This window comes from Homarus americanus, unplaced genomic scaffold, assembly GCF_018991925.1.
Source record: "Homarus americanus isolate GMGI-L3 unplaced genomic scaffold, GMGI_Hamer_2.0 scaffold19117, whole genome shotgun sequence".
In the NCBI taxonomy this organism is placed as follows: domain Eukaryota; kingdom Metazoa; phylum Arthropoda; class Malacostraca; order Decapoda; family Nephropidae; genus Homarus; species Homarus americanus.
The window spans coordinates 3,528,393-3,549,519 of NW_024754704.1; the positions used below are offsets into that span (position 1 = coordinate 3,528,393).

The following is a 21,127-nucleotide window of genomic DNA, read 5'->3' on the forward strand; positions in this document are numbered from 1 at the left end:
GGATTAAACAAGAAAAAAAAAAAGAAGTTAAAATGTCAATTTGTCAGTTAAGCTTTAAGTTCTTGACACATAAAAAAAAATCCCGGTAATGTTTCAAATGAAGTTCCTCCGTTTCTCACTCTATTCTATCTCTGTCCTCCTTATTCTTCCTCTCTTATCTTGTTTTGCTCTGAAATACTTGTCCATTCCCATCTTTCGTGGCAAACACTTGCTATATTTAAATGTAGTGTTTCCATCAATCTTTCTGCCTCCATTTTCTTGTGATATTCACACTAGCTTAATGTTTATCCTTTATCACCCAGTGTATCAATAACACTACACCTCACTAGTTTGTTTATTCCAGTGAATCTAACTTAACAAGCCAATTAACAGTTACTGTACAGGCAATTGATTACCGAGCATACAATTTGTGGGTTACAATATGGCTTCCAATACATCTTACCTTATCTAACTGTAGATCATCTTTATTAAGCTGAATAATACAGTAGTTTGAACTGGTATCTAAGTTCTCACTCATTACACTGCAGTATTGTAACCTGACTTAATCCTTTTGGGTCAAGTAAATACAATACAGACCTCCAACAAAACTTCATTAAAATTACCTAATAAACTATCTATATACTGTATATGTTCTCTTGGGGGAAAATTTCCTACCTTGCCAACTATACCAATACCAGCATCTGCAGCCTGAATCATAGATACGTCATTCCCACCATCTCCCACCGCTGCTGTGCGCTTCCCTGTGTGCCGCTGTATCAGGCGCACCACGGCTGCTTTCTGCAACAGGGAACAACTGCTGAACCAATTTCTGTTTTTGTTTTATACATACAGGTATTGTACCTCTGTGTACAGAATTTTATATTTTACTTGTACAGTATATTTCCTAAGATTTTATGTAGTACAGTACTGTATATTAATCATTATATATTACTACATTAATATAATCATTATCAATGTTGGCTTAGTGCTTCATTATATTTCCAATCTCATCTGGTTTCTCATCAATACAGGTCAAATTATTATACAATACTACACTATATTATACTGAACTGAATGTATTTCACTTATTAGGTGATGGGCTGGTCCTTTACCAGAGTGAGGTATGAGCGACCTCTACCTCCCATAGCTCGTTCCCAACTTTTTCTACTTCCCTAGTAATTAGTCTTTTGATGAGGAAAGGTTGGGGCATCCATTCTCATTAATTTCATCTCTTGCCCTTGAACATCCATGGGTAAACAGTGGTTGCCAACCCTCAGATATGATGATGGTATTTTTATTGATTGGTTGATGTTTATTATTGGCTTGTAATCATTGTGTATAACAAAATTTTCATGAGAAACATGTTTTGTAGCATTTTGTGGTATTTTTAGTCATTCCGTGGAAGTTATTTTGTAAGAACATATCTTGGCGTTTATAATGGGAGTTTGTGGAATGTACTTTGTTTTATAATAGTTTTTCATGTACAGAACCCTTTCGTAATGAGGGTATGCCTGTATATCAACATTCTTCTACAAGCTTACATAAGAAAGTTTCTTAAATTCACATTTGTCTAAACCAGTGGTGCCCAACCTTTTTTGGCTGCGACCCTTAATTTCCCAACAACATGGTGTCGTGATCCTCAGGCATATAATATATTATATAGCTTGAATGTTAAGCAAAAATTTGTTTATGACTTTATGATAAGTACTACAGTATACGTATTTTAAAAATTTCCTGAGGGTCCCTGGCGACCCTATTGAGGACACCCCGCGACCTTGAGGTTGGGAACCAGTGGTCTAAACCTTTCAAAACACGGGTATAAAAAATATGGCTAAAAATAAATATGCAGTACTCTCTAAAACAGCAGCAAATCCAGTGATAGCCGGTCAGGTCAACTTGGGCTGTTGCCATCGCACAAGCAATTTACCCCAGGATATTAAATGAACTTTGAAACACCTGAAAAGCCAAGAATTACCTGTGTTGGTGAGCATCTACAGACAACAACTGCTGGACACTGCACAGCAAGATCCATCAACTCATGTTCATAATACTGGAGGCAAGTCTCCAGTGCATCACCCTGCAAAGGTGTACAAGAAGACTGTATTTGAAAATCTAATTCCTTTCTCAGATACAATTTCCATGCTTTTATTAGCAACTCTATTAAGTTTAGGTTTTATGATATTCTGTACTGTACTGTACTGTACTGTATTAACTGTATCGTCCACAAGAGATAGACTGTACAGTACATAAATCTCTTAATATTCTTAAATTTTTCTGCATTGTTTTCACCGAGTCACCTTATGTACAAAGTAAATAACTGTAACAACATAAAAGGCATCTGTCTTACTCTTAAAAGGCACCTGTCTTACTCTTAAGTACAGTTGGCATTCAAGCACTTTGTTATCTTCCTTGATCTTTGATACAGGTACTTGTAGTAAATTATTCCACAAGCTTCCAAATGCATGAAAAACTCTTTAGCATTAAAAAAAGAAAAAAGAAATACACTGTAAGTTCCAATAAAAGATATCTAATATTGCAATACCTTAATAACGAGGGCAGAATCACTCTTTCTTCTGAGAGCGTTAAGTTCTAAATGAGCTTCTCGCCTGGTCAACAAGTTACCCATGACGTGGAGACCCTGGTTGGGTGATACAAGGCGAGAACTCTTTGCTATGCAGGTGGCAGTTTCCAGTTTATCCCCTGTTAGCATCCAGATCTGTAGAGAAGAAGCATGATTAACAGTTAAATTTGATATGTAAAGTTATATGTTCACTAAATTTGTCACATTATGCCTATGGCATGATAGAGTCATCACTTGGGAATTTTAAACTAGACCCAAATATTGTCGTAGTTACCTTAATTCCCGCATTTCTCATCAGTTCCAAGGTTTGTTTGACATTTGTTTGTAGTTTGTCCTCGACTCCCGTGAGGCACAAAAGTTCCAAGTCGCATTCCAGGCTCTCAATAACAGCCGCTATCCGACTCGTTCTCTCTGTCACGCTCAGTTTGGCTGCTGAATATCGTTGCTGTATTATGGAAACAACATGGAGTGTCATTACAAAATGATAAGAACAAAATGGTATATTAAGAATATGGAGGAACTACAGTATACAGCATAACAGAAGTAATTCAGATGGTATGTATCAGCAGAGTATGAAGATAATGATACAAAACATGACATGCACATTGTAATAAAATATGAAACAATAGATCATGATGAAAATAATATATGAAACATGGAAAGAGTCATGAAATTAATATGAAACTATTAGAGCATTAAGTCAATATTGTGGAACAGAAAAAGCTTTAAGCAAGTATGAAAATGAAAATCCTCTAATAGGATAGCAACTCTGAGCCTAACTTAACAGATAAAAAATTACAATACCTATACAGTAAGTTCATTTGAAAAAGTTAAATTTAAACACAGAGGCCTTAATTAGTGTACTGTACTGTAGTGTATATATATAAGCAATAAAAGATTAATATTTACCCTCACATAAATAGGATAAGTTTTGTATTATGGTGTTATTTGGCTTACCTCATAATGTGTCCACAATATAAGGCATAAACATACCGATTATGCAAATAAGATACTTTGTGCCTTGTGGTGCAACTGCAGTCAAAATGTGCTTGTACAATATGGCATTTAAATCTAGCCTTACATAAATATGATGTGTAATATAGCTTGGGGGAACTGCCATACCTCGAAATGTGTGTACTGCTCTGGAGTGAGGACCTTACGAGCCACCACCAAGGTACGAAGTCCCTTCTGAGCCAGGTTGATGCATTCCTCTTCCAGCCAGTCATTATACTCAACCATGGATGACATCACTGTGTCAGCTCCCTTCATGTACAAAACTATCTGACCTGTTGATTCCTCCTTGAAACACAAACCACAGAAATATATTAAATAAATGGAAGACACCTACTGTCTCACAAAAATTTGAAAATTATACAAATAAAATTTTTTTTTTAAAAAGTGAAGAAGAAATGCCTTTGCTTTATTCTCTTTACCTTGACAATAATGCCCATTCTTTTGGTCTCTGAGGTGAAAGGGAAGATCTGCAGGACAGTGTAAGTGAGCAGTTTACCCGTTGGCGGGCGCAGGGTCAGGGTCGTCAGATCTCGATGAACCAATGGCAAGCCTACACTCTCTGTCCACCGCACCAGAGAAACCTACAGAACACTTGTTAATGTAATTCTTTAAATATAATTTTGGCTTCATTTTACAGCTTCCCATTCATCTTTAATAATAACTATTATCTCTACCAGTATCTATTCTACTGCTGTACATCCTGTACTCTTCAACAAACTTATTTTAAGAATCTGGGGTCAAAATATTTATTTTTGGTAATTACTTGTCCTTATGACTCTTTTATTCATTTTGCAATCCTATTTACTCACTGTAAGTAATTTTTAGTGTTTTTTGTTATTCTAAATGTAATGTTCTGAAGTAGTATAGTACAGTACAGTACACAATAATTTCTAATTCCAAAAGAAAAGGTAGTTTCATAGAAAAATTAAATACTAAATTTGTCCAGACCTTGACAATTTTGATTTTATTCATTTCTCAACATACTGTACGTGCAGTAACCTAAAAAGAATTGCTTGTTAGTTTGGCTTTGACAAACAAAATTTTTAGTGAGGTCCATGAAAATAGTTGTTATGGAAATACAGTACTGTACTGTACTCAGTAAATTAACAAAATAATTAAATAACCTAAATATTTATTACATCAAAACAGTGTTATAGAAGGCAGATAAAGTATGTCTTAACTAATGATACATCTCTATAAATAATGATAATGAATGTTAACTTCTCCATGTACTGTACACAAGATAGGTTAGTCAGCATAAGTTTTGTTTATCTTCCTTTAAACACATAAAATATACCACCTAACATCTGAAAAAATAAAATTTAGGTTTAAAATTTCAATAAATATCTACATACCTCATCAGGACTAGACGCTTGGTAGACGACGCTGTGCACAGTCTGAATGTCTTCTGACTCCTCAACAGCCAAGTTCACACCTTCCTCATATACTGGTGTTACATTATGGCACAGTGCTAGAGCCTTTACGGCCTCCCCCACACGTGTCACTACGGTCTTTCTCATGCGTGTAGGGGTGGAGGTATTTCCTGTTCCACTTCCATCTTTACAAAAGAATGTCTTCACATGGGTTGAAACCTGAAAAAATGTAATTCTAAGTAAATATTGCAAATTATTCCAAGGGGTTTTCATCTTAAAAATCTAAATTACAGAAATTGTACTGTACTGTACTTCTTGTGGGCAATGGCATGATACTGACAAACTACTGGTTGGTAGTTAGTGAGACACAACATCAATTCTAATTCCCACTCAGGTTTAACAACATAAACACTCACTTGATCTCAAAAAAAAAAAAAAAAACTTACTTGACTTGACTAAACTAAACCTAATTTATGACATATAATTAATACTTTCCCATTGATGGAGTGAAGGAAAGCATGACACCTACAGGTCAAATGAAAAAGAATAAAACTTAACCCTTTCATTAAGGTGATGCCCTTTTAACATATGGCTAACGCAAGACAATTTTATTCGGCTCAGAGGCGACACCGTACACAAGGGGTTAATACTTACCAAGAGAGGCTAGAACACCTACAATTGTCTAGTTTATACTACAGACAGGTAAAATTTATTAATATAAAAGTTAATAAGCATTTAAAGAACATTACACTAAAAAAATTAAGAGTTAGGAGATGGCTGCCCCAATCAGCATCACAGTCTCAAATTGAAGATAAAAAGAGTATAAAAAAACAGTAACAACTAATAACTTTAAAGTAAGAGTACTGAACTGTTGTAATAAACTGCAAGAGAATGGTGTGACAGCACCAAGTGTTAGCTATTTTAGGTCCAGATTTGATCAACACTAGCACATGTTTAAGCATGATGGGTGAGGCTGGGTTGCATAGAGGATCCACTTAACTGCACAGTACTTGGAATCTTATTGAGGAAGGGGAGGACTGTACTATAGCAAAAAAAAAATACATACAGTATTTTATAACAGCAACATTGAATCCATGACACCAAATGAAGGGAAATAAATATCTTTGCACTTGACTCTGGTCACTCCACATTAGCCCCTTGACTACTGGGCATCCTCTTACTACTTTATTTGGCTAATGCCAGATGATTTTATTCAGCACAGAAAGACCCCTTGTACCCAAGGGGTAAAAGCGTGAAAAAGGCTCGAGAAAAATACTAAGAATGTTTACCTCATCAAATGTATCTGTCCCATAGGCCACAGTTCCGAGATGCAGAATTTTAAACACCATTTCATTCTGTGTGAGCGTGCCAGTCTTGTCAGTGAGTAAATATGTGATGCGTCCAAGCTCCTCTGGAATGGTAGTTGAACGTACCACAGTTCCTTGCATTTCCTGGTCGCGTTGGATCACCCAGGAATAGAAGGCTTTTCCTACATCCAAGTTCACTCGCAAACTGATGTGGAATACAATAAGTCAAGTCAACAAATTAAGTGGTTATGTGTTGTATATGTTCACATACAAAATAGAACTCCATTTGAAAAACTTATCACAGACAATAATTTCAAAGTTCTCTGTAAAGATAATGTCTTACAAAAACAATGTACAGTACACACATTACTTGAGTTTCCATGATAGCATTATCTTTAAATTGGAGTTCCCATTTTCTTTACGCCTACAGTACATCTGTACCGGGACTGATATATTGTATTGGTAAAAAAAATTCTGATTCTGAATCTGTTAGAAAATCCAAACAAAATTCTTACCTGATTGGTATAATGTAGGAGAAGAGCAGCATAAACCTGAAGAAGTATCGATACCATGGTCCACCAAACCCCTTCAGGCACATCATCACTATGGTCAAACCCAGCACCGCCACAAACAAAAGCTGTTAAACCAGAGATATTAACATGTGAATAAATGTAAAAATAATACTGTTGATACCAAGCATATTGCCCCCCCCCCAAAAAAAATAAACTTTAGCTAAACCTGAACTTGTGTTATTTCTGAATAGGGTTTCAGATTGAATAGGCAATATGAATGAAATGTAGGTTCTGTAGGAATGTTGGTCTGACAAGCCGTTTAAAATCTTCATCTATGTGTTGGGTCTGATTATGGTAGGTTTAAGTAAATTAGTAATCCCACAGTATCTAAACATATCTTTGTCAAATACTGTATATTTAAGAGTAAATTAGCAGAGGCACTGAAATGTTTACCTTCGTGAGGTTGTTGATTTCTAGATCCAGCAGGCCGACCTTAGACCTTGGTGCAGCGTTGTTCATGACAGAGCGCGTCTCTGCTCCTGTGTATATCACCAGGCCTAGAAGCCTCCCTGATGCCACTACCGTCCCGGCCCAAACAGTGTTCTCCACACTCAAAGATTCTTCTGTCTCTGTGTCATGCTATGATGAAAAAATATTTGATTACCATCAATCAATCAGCATTCCATCCTCATATCTGACAAACAGATAGCATTATAAAATTAAATTCATTGTAAAGTGAACATATAAAAATGACTGAAACATTTTATGTTTCTTTAGCTCAAAAGATCATCATGCATATGTATTATTTCTGATATGATTAGCATTGTTAGAAATCAGTATCTAAAACTACTGTTTGCTGTAACATATCTTCAAGAATTTTTTCAGTTGTAAACAACTTTCATTACATGCCATACTGATATTTATTCACAACATACAGGTATTATACAATACAAAATCACTCTAAATCATTTTCATAATCAATAAATGCAGTCATACTCCTAGTTTTCCATTATTTTTCATATGCCATTTTCTACAATTAAATAATTTCTTAAATCTCCATCAATCCCTCACTGATGAGATTCATACAAGCAAATCCTTCAATCCCTCCTCAAATCCTCCTTACGCATCCCTCATGACACTGGGATACCCATATTTCTTTCTATAACACACCACCTCTGTACTGCACTTAACAAACATTAGCTCATGAAAATCTTACCTTAGTAATTGTACCAATGAAATTATGTATATCCTTCTGGGGCTTCTCTGCATACACAGTAGCATCCATCTGAAACAATTCCTCATTTGTGTCCAGTTTCTGTATAAAAGGGACGGTCAGCCGCAATTTCCAGTCGGTCTCGCCATCGAGCTGGTCTGTGCGGATGAAGCAGGCACCATTGGTTTCAGTTGTTCGTAGGAATACCATGTCAGCAGGCACACGCTGGTCCTGTGGCGAGTTAAAGCATTACAGTATGTATGAGCCGGTCACAACATAGAAGTAAATGCACAACCCTAAAAACTATGTTGTGTGGGATTGAGTTTGATCACAGGTGCTAGTTAAGCTAGAGTATACCTAAACATGATAGCAAACTAAGGGGTGACATTACTGACTCATAGGATTTAGTTGATCAAAGTAAGTCAGCTCAAAATTTCCTCCTCAGTTACTTCAAGTATATATGACTATCCTTTAAGGCTGACTACCTCTCTGTATATCAGAATATTATCTCTCCACAGTACAGTATAAGGAATAAATCTTGTAAGAAATTTTTTAGGCACAGAGAACTAATACCCATGTAACTGATACTCTGATTTTATAGTGGAGTCGCGATAATTCACATTCTTAAATTCGCCGGTACCTTTATTACTACCTCTTTTTTTAATTTTGTGGTCAAATATTCATAATTCGCGACTGAGTGCCGGTTGCCACAATGTTTATTTTTGTAAGAAAGTATAAAGGTTGTGGATATATCACTTCAATGGTTTAATTTTACTTATAAATAAAAAAAATATATATAAATATCACTTCAATGCTCCAATGTGGCTTAGAAATACTGAAGTGCTGGAAAAAAATTTTGTACAGGTATTAGCGAATTTTCAAAAATCAAGGTTTTGTAAATCAAGCACTCCTGTATAAAATAAGAGAAATGAAAAGTGGGGAGTAAACTGTGTTTTGGAGGTGGGATGAATGCAGTTGAGTTGTGGACTGAGCTGGAGGATTATCTTACTTTCTCCACAAATATTAAGTCGCCAACTTTAATGTTGGCGCTGGTCACTGTCCGTGGTCCCCCGTGGGGCGTCAACTTCTTGTATTTTTGCTGATTTACTTCATTGTCTCGTTGACGTCTTCGCACATCATCTACGGCTTCACGGATCATTGTCACCAGTATGACAAAACCCTGGAATCAAATGGACGTACAGCCTTGTAGCACCTATTACCTAAGTCCCTACTTCTTAGTGTTTTAATAAATTACTTATTATCAACTTGCACAGTACAGTACTTTTCTTATATCTTATCTTCTCTTTAGTTACTCTCTTTCTTTATAAAAACTTATTATGCTGTATCAGGTTAGGGCAACCCATTTACCTGAGCACTGAGTAGTGATCAGGCTCCATAATCTGACAATCTCTTTGCTCTGAAATGCTTCTCATTTTATTTCAATTATATAGGTTTTCAATGTACTGTACACAATACAAAAAGGCTGATGAACATATTACTGAGCATTCTGTCAGCTATGTACAGTACAGTATATAATTTGTTATAAATGCTGTTATTTCCAAACTATTGTTGTTTGAAAGTAATGTGATATAAAGATAAGTACATTAGTACAATATTATATTAAATACTTACCAATGGGCCCCAGTATGTATACAAATACCCAATGCGGAGCTCTGGGATGAACTGAGACGTGGCCATCACGAGAAAATACAAATTCAAGAACAACTTGAACTGTTCAAAGAGAACCTGGAGAGGATAATAACTTGTTATAAGACTATACTGTACAACAGACAAAACACAGATGGTATTCACTACTAATATAATGAGGAGGTAAAACCTGTACTGTACAATACTGTCTGATCATACACGGCACAAAATAATTTAAAATGAGTAAATCCAAATTTTCACAGGTTCATATCACATTTGAGTTGATTCAAAGACACATACTGTACTGTTATTTGGTGTGATAACTACTGTACTGACTTATCATATGTGAACACCAACTACTGTACTGTATTGAAATATATTCTTAATGCTACTGTACAGTACAGTATAAGACTAAGTACACAGACAAATTTGCTTAATTCATTCTTAGAGCATAACAAATGTGCTTTGTCATGGTACTCTCCTTCCACAAGACCCCAAATCTGGTTTACCCCTGTTGCTTCTTCACACAATACAGTATAACATCACCATCAGCAGCATGCCTTTCTTCAAAAATCACTTGATATTGTCAGATATTTAATAATTTACTGACAGTACTTACCAGTGGGATAAAGGTGAAGAAATTGAACTTTTGATTACGGATGACATTAGGAGGGAACTTCTCTGTTGTGGGGTAACCAATTCTAACTGATCTCGCCGACAACTGGCGACGACGCATGCAGCAATTCACCATGCTGTCACATAACCTGATTTAAGAGTAAAGATCAATGAGTTTCAGTAAATGGCACAAGACAGACTTCAGTTAACCTAACAAAGGGCCAAAGACTACAATATGATAACAGTATATGACACAAGAACAATTTCAGTGTTTATTCATACTAGAGAAGAGAAGCAATTAAAGCATGTAAATACTGTGTCTGTGTCCCTCCCTACACTACTGACCCTCCTGGTGGTTGGCTACATACTCTAACTGACACATTCTTCAATACATTTTATTTTGGATGATTTCAATTCGTTCACTGTCCAACTACATATTTTCACACTGAGTTATATGATATTGCCTCTGAAGCATTATATCTGACTACATATGACCAATTTATACAATATAGTGACGCAAACAAAACAACAATTGTCATGATCTTGGTACATTCTCACAAAATCATTCATAAAACCCTCTCATATAAGTACAAAATACTTAATTATGACTATTGTATTGTAGTTTTATATATCTTATCACTATCTTTATCCTCTATTACCCCGACATACTCCACCAAGACAAAATTTTAAATAAACTTTGGTAATGACTCTGTCTATTCTATATGTTTGGTGTTTTTCCTCACATATCTGTCTCCATAAAATGAATACTTTAAAATATTCTCAAATCCAGAATTTTCACTGGGTATGGTATGCAAGTGCAGTACTGTACTAGCCTGGACTTGAAGGAGTTAAAAGTATGCTGACCGTTACAGTACAATACTTACCGTGCAAAAAAGTTTCGTATGCAAAATGAGAGACAACAAAGCCTTTGTGCTCCCGTCATGTTGATTGTGCGGGTGTCTGCGTCTGTGTCTGAGAGGAGATACTGGGATTCATCTGCTTCAAAATCTCCATCAGCAGAAGCATGCATCATTATGCTTCTTCTTGATGGATGACCTTCTGAAAAAAATAAATTTAAAAGTACAGTATCTAAATATATATACAGAATTGTAAATAATTATCTATGCATTATGTATATTGTACTGTACTGTATTATTATATAAAGACAAGTAAAGAAGAACTCTGACATGTACGTACAGTATATTAATGATTGTCAGTACAGTACAAGCAGCCATTACATACCAAAGCTCAAACCACACACAACCTAACACTCTGCAAAGCTTGTCTAAAGTACAGTACTGTACCTTATATACCAAAGCAAACCCCAACATTTTTATTTATTATCAAAATCATGCCATGTTACCTAACTCCAGCAGATGATGTTATGGTCTGTAATCTTATGGTAATTAACTCAAAAGACTGTTGTTGCTGACTTTAAAATTTAGTATGATTTCAGAAACTAGAATTCTATTTTTCAACTGGCATATTCTTAATTTGTTACGAATATTTCAATTCAAGTTATTACAACAGCTTAGTACAGCAATACTAATATATCTGAGCATTATTGATACACATGTACAATAAATAAATTACAAAAGTGAAAAGATTGAGTAAAAAATGAAGTCAATCTTCAGCCACCAGGAGAACAACTCTGGTAGTGCAGCCATTCTTCATTTAAAGTGGAATGAAAGATGCCTGTCACTACCACTTGGTGCAACACAACACTCTGATAATACAATAAAGCACGTAAAGAGATGTTTGTCAGTAACAAGGATGCACACGCACTCTTTATTTAAAGTGAAACAGTTGTTAGCATTATGAACACTGGTCTGTAAACAAACAAACTAAGTAGGTATTACAGTATCAGTTCAGTTTCCTCGCTGTCAACCGCTTATATCAAACCCGCTTTTAACAAAACTTTATCCACGACAGCTGAATTTTAAGCTCACTCTTCATGCCACAGTGTTGTACATTACAGGTCATTACCGCCATAATTAGAATGGCCTCAGGCTTGATGAGTGGCTCAGATGTTCTCTGGCTTCACCAACTTCAATATCTGTCAAGAGAGCTTTCATTTTATCACCACTTTCAGGAAATGTTTTATCTAACTCTTCCACACTAACAAAAGATAAACCAGATAATATAAAAATTCTATTTCCTACTTGGTGCTACAGTGAACCACCCATAAACTGTTGCATAACTGCACCTGCTTAGTCATGCTGACAATAATTAGGTGTTTAAGCTAACTAAGAGACCATAAGCCACCTGTAACCATGCACAGTATTGTTAATAAAACATAACAGCGGCAATGGTCTCTGTATTCTTTTCCAATAAAAACACAACTGCAATATATTCATTAACAGTTGTACAGTATATAGCCATCCCTGAAAGATGCTTCAGTAGTTCTCCTTCACCATTAACAACAATTTATGAATCATTTGAGGATTAGCACTCAACTTCTTTGACTTGATGATTAAACACCCTGATACTATCTGTGAGGATTAGGTTAGACTAGGTTAAGTTAGCGTAGAGTTAATATGGTTAATCTTAAAAGGAAATAAAGCTGAGAGGTACATTCTTTAGGTGATCCCAATTTACTGATCCAGTACCTGTACAATATACAGTACACTATTCATGATCATAACCTAAATTTATCAAGATCATTTACCTGTTGTTGGTTTATGTCACCTGCTTAATATGAACATGGAAAAGGTTCAGTGCCACTGTGGCAAAGAAAACACAACACTTTGGAGTAACATGATAACTTTAAGCTTACTTCAAATTTTCTTACTGTATTTGCACTTCTGATAAAAATTAATACTGTACTGTATACATACTGTACTACTATACACCATCACGAACTGAATGTTCTGCATACAGGTGCTACAATGATCAGTTATCTTAATTCTAAATATAACCCATTACACTTTTACCTTATTTATGTAAGTACAGTACAATATACTGTGTATAAATATTTGGAAAATAGATGGATTTTGGGAAATTATGCATTTACAGTATACCCCTTGTACTAGTATATGTAGTACTGTACAGTCACCCACAAAAGTCCTGTCGCCTCTCCTCCTGAATCACAAACCCCGAGATTCAGACTCGTGAACCCAAAACAGTAGTCACTCATGCATTATTCTGCCCGTAAATGATTCGGATTTATGCGTCTGAATCTCGGGGTTCACGGTTCAGGAGGAGAGGTGACAGAACTTTTGTGGGTGATTGTACATAACATAATTAGACAAGAGTGTTTCAGATTTGTCTTCTCAGCTCCATAAATCATGTAAAACTTAAAAAATTCTTCAGACTTGGCCTGTTAGATAAATGGTTAAATTTGACATTAAGCAAACAAACTTATCTGAATCAAAACCTTTTGTAATATCATTAGCTTATGTTAGTCTATGTCATCAACTCTCTTATGGCCTGTTCTTTCTGACCCGATCATCAACACACGATCTGTTGTCCTTCCTCTGGGGATTTAAAATATTATTTTTGAAGTAAAGGTGTCTAGAATTGCTGTCACATTATTGCCTGGAATTTTCTTCAAAACTTTTGATATTTATTTTGTTTATTCACAGGATTAATACTCTGATGTTGGATGACAATTTATGTTGAGTTTTCACACATATATTTCATATACTGTACCACGACCACAAGAAAACTCTTGTTTGTTGTAGATATATATTTTCTCTTCTCAGGTTTCTATATACAGTATAGTACTGTACCTGTACTGTGCTGGGTACAGTATAAATTATGATTCTCAAAGATGATCTTTTATAAATAGCTCTTGCTGTTGTAAATACCATTTCTGTTGTTATATAAATTAACTGAACAAATATAAGTTGGTGGTTAACATAAACTACTTTGCTTTGCAGCTGAAAAATATAATACCATATTGTATTATGTAATGATTAAATAAAGAACCCTTGAGCACTAATAGATGTAACACTAAAGACCTACCATAATCATTGTACTACTGTACAGGTACAGGTATTAGGATGCCATCTTGTCACATTGAAGCTTCATAATATTTATCTGCACTTGTCATTGATTCAGTACAGTAATAACAAGTGCTGGAATAATAGCAGAAAATGCTATTTAAACAAAAAAAATATATATTTCTAAGACTTTCTATGAGAATCATATTGTAATACTGTTCAGTATTATATTTGTTAAAAACTGATACACTAGAAAAAATAACTGAAAATTTCTTATGAAATTTAAAATACCTGTATGTGAAAACTCAGGTGAAGATGTCAATGGAGATCCTGTGGGATGTGCTGAGAATCTGAGTACGTATACGGTATATATGTACGTACTGTAATAATGGCAATGGTTCCCCACACCTTTAGTCACATCTTATGAACACATAAAGCTCTACTTTATTCTATTTTACTTTAACTAGCTAATTATTATAATTCATCACACATTACCTGTCTGTTGTAATACAGTGATCACATGGTTATGGAAAGGAGTGGTGCTTTATTGCTTTGTATTTTTCAATGGGATCTTCAATGATCAATGATAGGTTTGTTTTAATGCAAAGAAAATACGATAAGTCTGGGAGAGGCATAATAAAAACAAATGTGACTTAATGAAAATAAAGTTATAATTGTCTACACGAGGAGTGTATATAATTAGAAACTGGTGTTATACCATTTAAGAAAGGACACTACACAAACCTTTGAGTGTAGTAAACATGTGAAACTAAATGTTTAGCATTAGCATTTATTCTTTTATGCTTCATTTATCTTTTTTGTCTTGGGAAAGAAACTTGTGGCTTTTTGAGTTTGCCCTTCATGGGTCCAATGTGAGTACAGGAGGACACTGGAGTACCCGAAGAAAACCTGGAGTGTTCAGTAACGTCACACTGAAAAATATCCTTATAATACCTGTATAGTATTTGACTTGAGATTGACCCTGAGACAAGAGACAGGTACACTCCTGATGCACTGCTCCTATCCTCTGATTTTAGTTTGACAAGATCACTCATATTTTCTTTTGTCCTCCACCAGAGATGCATTCTATACATTAAAAAACACATTGATAAAGATCCTGTTGCATTATACCTAGATGCTAAACACCAACTTTAGCCGGTAATAGCTGATAACAAGGGTCCAGGCTAGTCAACTACCTAATAAAAAATATCTATAGAAGAAAACTATTTCTTACCTCATGAATAAAGCAAAGTGGGTTGAGTAATAGCACTTTCCATAATCAGGTTTTCCCTAGTTTTCTCATGAATAAAGATTGCCACCTGCCTACACGAGAAAGACACCATCTTTCTTTATGTAAGCAAGAGTCCAAACATTCTATAGACATTAATAATGCCATTCTTTTACATACTCTCAAAGAAACAACAGCTGCAGCAACAACTTCAGACACCTTTTGTAAAGATGATGATAAATTATTCTAAATCATATGCCAAAAATGACTAATAATAGTCGATTTAGGATTTTTGTAATAATTATTATTAGTCAGGTGATAAATAAGAACACATCTTCCCTGCAGCAGTATTGTCATCGTTTTAATACAAAACATTTGGAGTGAATGTTATTATGATAAATTATATCACGATTTATTGTACATAATATGAGCCAACAAAACCTCTCTAACCTAACTATCCTAGGATGGCTGGACGTAAATTGTTATTATCATTTTAAGTTAGGTCAGGTATTTTAGGATAAGTTAGGTAAAGGAAGGTAGGACATTCAACTGGTCGTGTGCTGGGAAGTGTTCTGTAACTACAAAGCATTTCTCAACGGTGTTGTATAAATATGGCACCATTGTGAAGCAGGAGGGTGGCAGTGTCTTCAGGTATGGGAAAAACAAGGGCAAAAACCTGAATATGGAAAGTACTATTCCTTCACCAAATCTGCTTTATTCTTGAATTAAGAAATAAGTTTTCTTCTTCATAGTTTTTGTTTGTTTGGTAGTTGGATAACCCGGACACTTGTTCTTAACTATTACCAATACACCTTAACCCAGTATATCTTGCCTTCACATTTTGTCTAAGTTTCAGGACACTAGATACAAATAACATTAAAAGGCTATCAATTCTAATACTGTATCATATCAACTATCAAATAAAAGCTTAAGAGATACAACTAAAACATAATAATATAAATTAGTGGATCAAAACACTACAAGGTGACTAATCAGCAACGTCATTTTTGATAAATTAATTTTCCTACTTACTGACTTTTAATATAACAATCCTAAAGTCTAATTAGTTATGAACAGAATGTAATTTTGATAAATATATATATATCTACGAATGCTTAAGGACAGATAGGGTAAGGTCATACCCGTAAAGTATGGTGGTAATGGTGAGCTGTTGGCAGTAATATTATCTTACGTTACGATGTAAACAAACCTAACAATGTTGCCAACTCCAACCTGGCGAGAAATTATAGCCAGATTGTGAATTGTTTTGTCCTTTACTCTTAAATTATTTCTTTATATAATAATAATAATAATAATTAATGGTTTGCACTTTTCTAGGTGTTTACGTTGTGTGGCATTTAGGGAGGAAGACCAGGTGGGGAGGCATAGGTGAGCTTGGGAAGTATGAATGTTGTAAAACACTCTGAGGAGCTCGGGTGCAGGAAACTGAGGTTGATTTTCAGCAGCGGCATTTATTGCACCCACACCATCCTGTGAGCGGTAGCGCGCAAAGGATTACAAGTAGGGTTTACAAGGGTCATAATAATTAACCCGGTTGTCAGGATATTATGGCACCGAAAGTTACACAATATTTCATTTTACATTATTTGTTTAGTTCTATACATAAAGGGGTAACTTATTCACAAATGCGTGAGAACAGGCGTGAGGCAGTATGTCTGGCCTCACACTTTGTTATTCACATTTCGTGGGAGGTATTCAAGCACATTGCGATTTGGTTCTGTACATGAGAACTGATATAGTTACTAAGTGCAAAAAGTGGATACAATCTTAATATGTCGGCTATCTTGCCATTAGAGATGAAGTGTTGTGCCATTTCACACACGTGTGCTTGGACCTGTCCTAAAAGGTTCTATCTTCTGACCAGTAACAGGACGAGGTTGAGTATTATAATGCCACACACTTTACATTTAGTTTGTTTACATCTGCTTGAGGAACATACTGCCAGAGGTACTTATATCCTAACCTTAATCTAGCGGTTACAACATCTTGTAATCTAGTGATCTTGTTACTTGCTCCATATACATGTTTCCCTTGATACATCTCATCATGGTAAACTATGGATCGACTAGTGCCTGGTTTCCACGTCATCCACGCTAAGTACTTCAGTCCAGGGATGGTGAACTATCCACTGCCCGAAGAGGCGCACTGCAGAGTCAGTAATCGGCCTGTAGGTCTTGATGTAGGGTCTCTGTACTTGAGTGGGAGTGGCAGCTGGGGACCAGAGCACTGATAAGTGTGTGCTACACCTGATAGGAGGCATTGGTTGAGGTGGTTGGTACTGGTCCGCTAAGTCAGTTAAGATAAGGTCAAGGGTATTTTGACCGTGGGGAAGGTCACAACTTGAGATAGTGATAGCTGGTCCTGATATCAGTGGTGTCATCATTAAAATCCCACATAATGCCTAACTTGGCACATGGGTACCTAGCTCTGAGGTGGTCTGAGGGTGATGAGATGATTGATAAGAGTGTCTCTGGTGGGTGAGTGGCTGATGGTATGCCAACAGATTATGATGGAAGCAGTGTTATGCTGTGACCGTGGCATGAACGCACCATAATGCTTCCCACATCTGCTGGGACTTGAACACAGGCTGACGGGCGAAGGTCATCTTGACAGAAAGGGCAACGCCTCCGTCTATGTAAACGAAGGTGATGAAAAGAGTTGATATCCTCAATATGACACGTTTCAGGCACAATTTCTGCCAAGCCTCACATATAGCAACGATAGTCTGGGCGCTGACCTGACTGTAGTGCTGCCAGCTCGTCGAACTTAGCTAGGGAGTGACGTTGGATAGCAGTAAGACCGGAGATCATACCATATCCGCGGAACTTCAGTGTGGTGGTATGGTCTGTCAGGGGTGGGTTTCCGGTTTCCTAGTGGAGGTTACGGTTCGGCTAGTGCGACGCCTTTGTCCACGGCTACGCTGAATATGTTCAGTGACTTGAGTCCAGCGATAACACTGCCATCAGGATAACCGTTCCACGCTTTTAGATGGTACAGAGGCGTCGGAGTAAGTGATTGGTACACCTGTTGATATTCGTTGTGGCGGACGGAAGTGTTGTCACTGACGGCACTTTGAGGCCACTGACACTGGTAGACATCTGTTTGAATTTGCAGTCGTAAAGACCGTGGGTCTTTGTCCTGGTGCTTAGTCGCCGACACAGTTTTCACGATATATGTAAACACCGCGGTGGTCTCCACTGGCACTTTAAAGGTGACCGATAAAGTGCCCACTGTCTGATTTTTCCTGGGGTGCACCATTCAACTGTATGATAATCACTTTTATTGCACTGATGACTTGAATGCTTTGCTGAGAAAGTTCCTAAGTGCACTATAGGAACACTGCTCCGTAATCAATCGTTCACTAATCACTAGAATGTTTTGCTGAATAGATCCCGGTGTAGTAAGGCTGGTAGGGCGTTGGGGTATAGCAGGGGGAGTGGCAGGGCCAAACAGACTCGGCCTGGCTGCTAAAACCGGGAGCGCCTTCGGGGCACGTCTTGTCTCACTGACGGTTGTACAATATGTATAAATGTGGGTATGACACGAATATCAACCATCCTACTGCTAACCTAACTCAATCCCCAATATAGCATTGGGGTGTTTAATCATCAAGCGAAATAAACTGGGATGTCTAGCTCAGGTGACCCTGCGTGCGATAATATCAGAAGAAATGTATTGACAAACGAAGAAAATTTAGATCAAAGTCCTGTTGCTATTCGACGTTATTGTTAAAGTTTAGTACGGCTGACTTAACCAAATTGAGAAGGTAAAATTTATTATAGTGAACGTTCTTCGCATTTTATGCGTTTAAAAGACGGGTACTACTTAGAATATAACGTAAGTCTAAGCAAAATACCCTGCAACAGGGCGTACATAAATGATTACCCTGATTAGAGCATGAGAGCATAATGTTTTAGGGTAATAATTTATGGATAACCCTGTATTTAGTTTAGGGTTAGAATCGGTTCGTTGGTTTGGTTTATAGACTAAAGGTATCTTTATATATCGCACGTTATAGTAGCACCAAATACGTTATTGAAGATCAGCACGTAACCAAGACCAACTTTTAGTGGCAATTCCATTATCAGCTGTTAGTCAATTCTAGTTTTATTGTATATTTTAGTCTGTATTATTGTCAAGATCACACACAACACACATACACGCGCCTGGCTGAAGGGGGTAATTTACCATAATATTAGCTTTCGTTCCGCCCTTAATTAAAAATTCATTAGTTAGAAATTTATCAAAAAGTGTCATGTTCGCCAGTTCTGGCTATGTATTTCTCATTCTGGCTAGACTGTTTTCAAGAGGTTGCTGGCGTGGATTAAATCAGTTTTCTTATTTTGTTAATGTTTTTTCATATCTCATTTAAAATTATATCTTCTAATATCCCTTTACAAAAATATTGCTATATAACTTGATAGTAAACTGATTATACTCCACAATCATAATCTGCTGCACCTAGAACTGAAGTAGGAAATATATAACACGTAGTCACGTGCTTGGGTGGCAACCTTAAATCTGACAAAATCCACACAGCTGTACTCGAGCGAAATTCTAAGTTTTAGACACCAAAGATATTACCGATGTTAGGAGGTTTAATTTTCTGTGAGACTACAAGAACACATGCATCCACAAAAAATTACAGGCTTTACGCCAATTGTGTACAAGAAGGAAAAATGCTTGTAACGTGTTACAGTACTGTAGATCCACTACACCACCACAGCGCCCACTCAAATACAGAGAACAGTTATTTATTATTGAATGATTTATATGAATAAATTCTAAGCACCAATGAGCCAATTAGTCAATAACTTCCGCAAATGAAAATTCGGGAACAAATATTACTTAGTTCCCTAACCTTGATTTTTGTAATGAGTGAAAGAAAACGAATGAAAATATAAATAGCCATGACTTCAACCACGGATACAATCAGCTCATGAGGGACAAACCACAGAGAACGAACTGGATGTAATTGTTAAAAAGGAGTCAGACAAGAGGAATCATTGCAAAGACTTCATGAAACTTGAGTCAACAGTAGATGATTGTACACCCTGTAAAACAAGGAGAGGGATTAAAGACAGGTGGATAATCACAGATCTGCAAGCCTGCAAAAGAAATGCCAGTTATGGAAGAAATACCGGGCAAGAGTGATCACTGCAGGGTTAGGGGTGGCCACCCCCCCCACCGAATCTGCTGATTACAACCCAGTGCCTCCACCAGAAGTTGTGAGATGTGTGACAGATGGCAATTAAACAAAGGAAACGTTATCAATTTTGGAAATGATTGCAAAGCATGATTCAGTGGTAGGGAAAAAATGAAGGCCAGTGGTAATGCTAAATATACCAGCAATATATTACAGAATGCAATTCTAGAATGTTTGGCAAATATCTATATATATTTTTTTATGGGATTAGCCCACCTGGGCACAGGTCACTGATCCACATTGGGGCCTGGGGGGCGAAAATGTAATAATAATAATAATAATTCATAGTAATTAAAATTTATAATAAAAAATAAAATAATAATGATAATAATAATTATAATAACTCTGTAGTAGTAGTAGTAGTAGTAGTAGTAGTAGTAGTAGTAGTAGTAATAATAAAGAGCCATAAATATAAAAAAGAAGTGAGAAACAATATACTGTATGTATGTTGTGTTGTCAATATAAAACAATTGAGACCCTGCGATTG

General features: G+C 36.2%; 1 protein-coding gene across 15 annotated transcripts in view; it reads right to left on the minus strand.

The window, feature by feature from the left end:
- Window positions 1–16,640, minus strand: part of LOC121856020 (probable phospholipid-transporting ATPase IIB) — a 28,744-nt gene extending 12,104 nt beyond the window's left edge. Inside the window, exons 1-18 of one of the 15 annotated variants that reach the window (XM_042351257.1) lie at window positions 16,556–16,640; window positions 14,477–14,565; window positions 12,191–12,297; window positions 11,126–11,300; window positions 10,246–10,390; window positions 9,612–9,725; window positions 8,989–9,159; window positions 7,983–8,210; window positions 7,220–7,405; window positions 6,770–6,891; window positions 6,237–6,459; window positions 4,930–5,166; window positions 3,994–4,155; window positions 3,683–3,859; window positions 2,835–3,005; window positions 2,522–2,695; window positions 1,955–2,056; window positions 655–777 (exon numbers count right to left, since the gene is read on the minus strand). In XM_042351257.1, coding sequence (XP_042207191.1) covers window positions 655–777; window positions 1,955–2,056; window positions 2,522–2,695; window positions 2,835–3,005; window positions 3,683–3,859; window positions 3,994–4,155; window positions 4,930–5,166; window positions 6,237–6,459; window positions 6,770–6,891; window positions 7,220–7,405; window positions 7,983–8,210; window positions 8,989–9,159; window positions 9,612–9,725; window positions 10,246–10,390; window positions 11,126–11,300; window positions 12,191–12,233 — 2,553 coding nt within the window. In that variant the 5' untranslated portion in view covers window positions 12,234–12,297; window positions 14,477–14,565; window positions 16,556–16,640. Of the gene's footprint in view, window positions 1–654; window positions 778–1,954; window positions 2,057–2,521; window positions 2,696–2,834; window positions 3,006–3,682; window positions 3,860–3,993; window positions 4,156–4,929; window positions 5,167–6,236; window positions 6,460–6,769; window positions 6,892–7,219; window positions 7,406–7,982; window positions 8,211–8,988; window positions 9,160–9,611; window positions 9,726–10,245; window positions 10,391–11,125; window positions 11,301–12,190; window positions 14,375–14,476; window positions 14,566–16,089; window positions 16,274–16,555 lie in introns of those variants that run through there. The other 14 variants (XM_042351260.1, XM_042351270.1, XM_042351264.1 and 11 more) reach the window with 14 other exon arrangements.
- Between the last annotated feature and the right edge of the window lie 4,487 nt (window positions 16,641–21,127).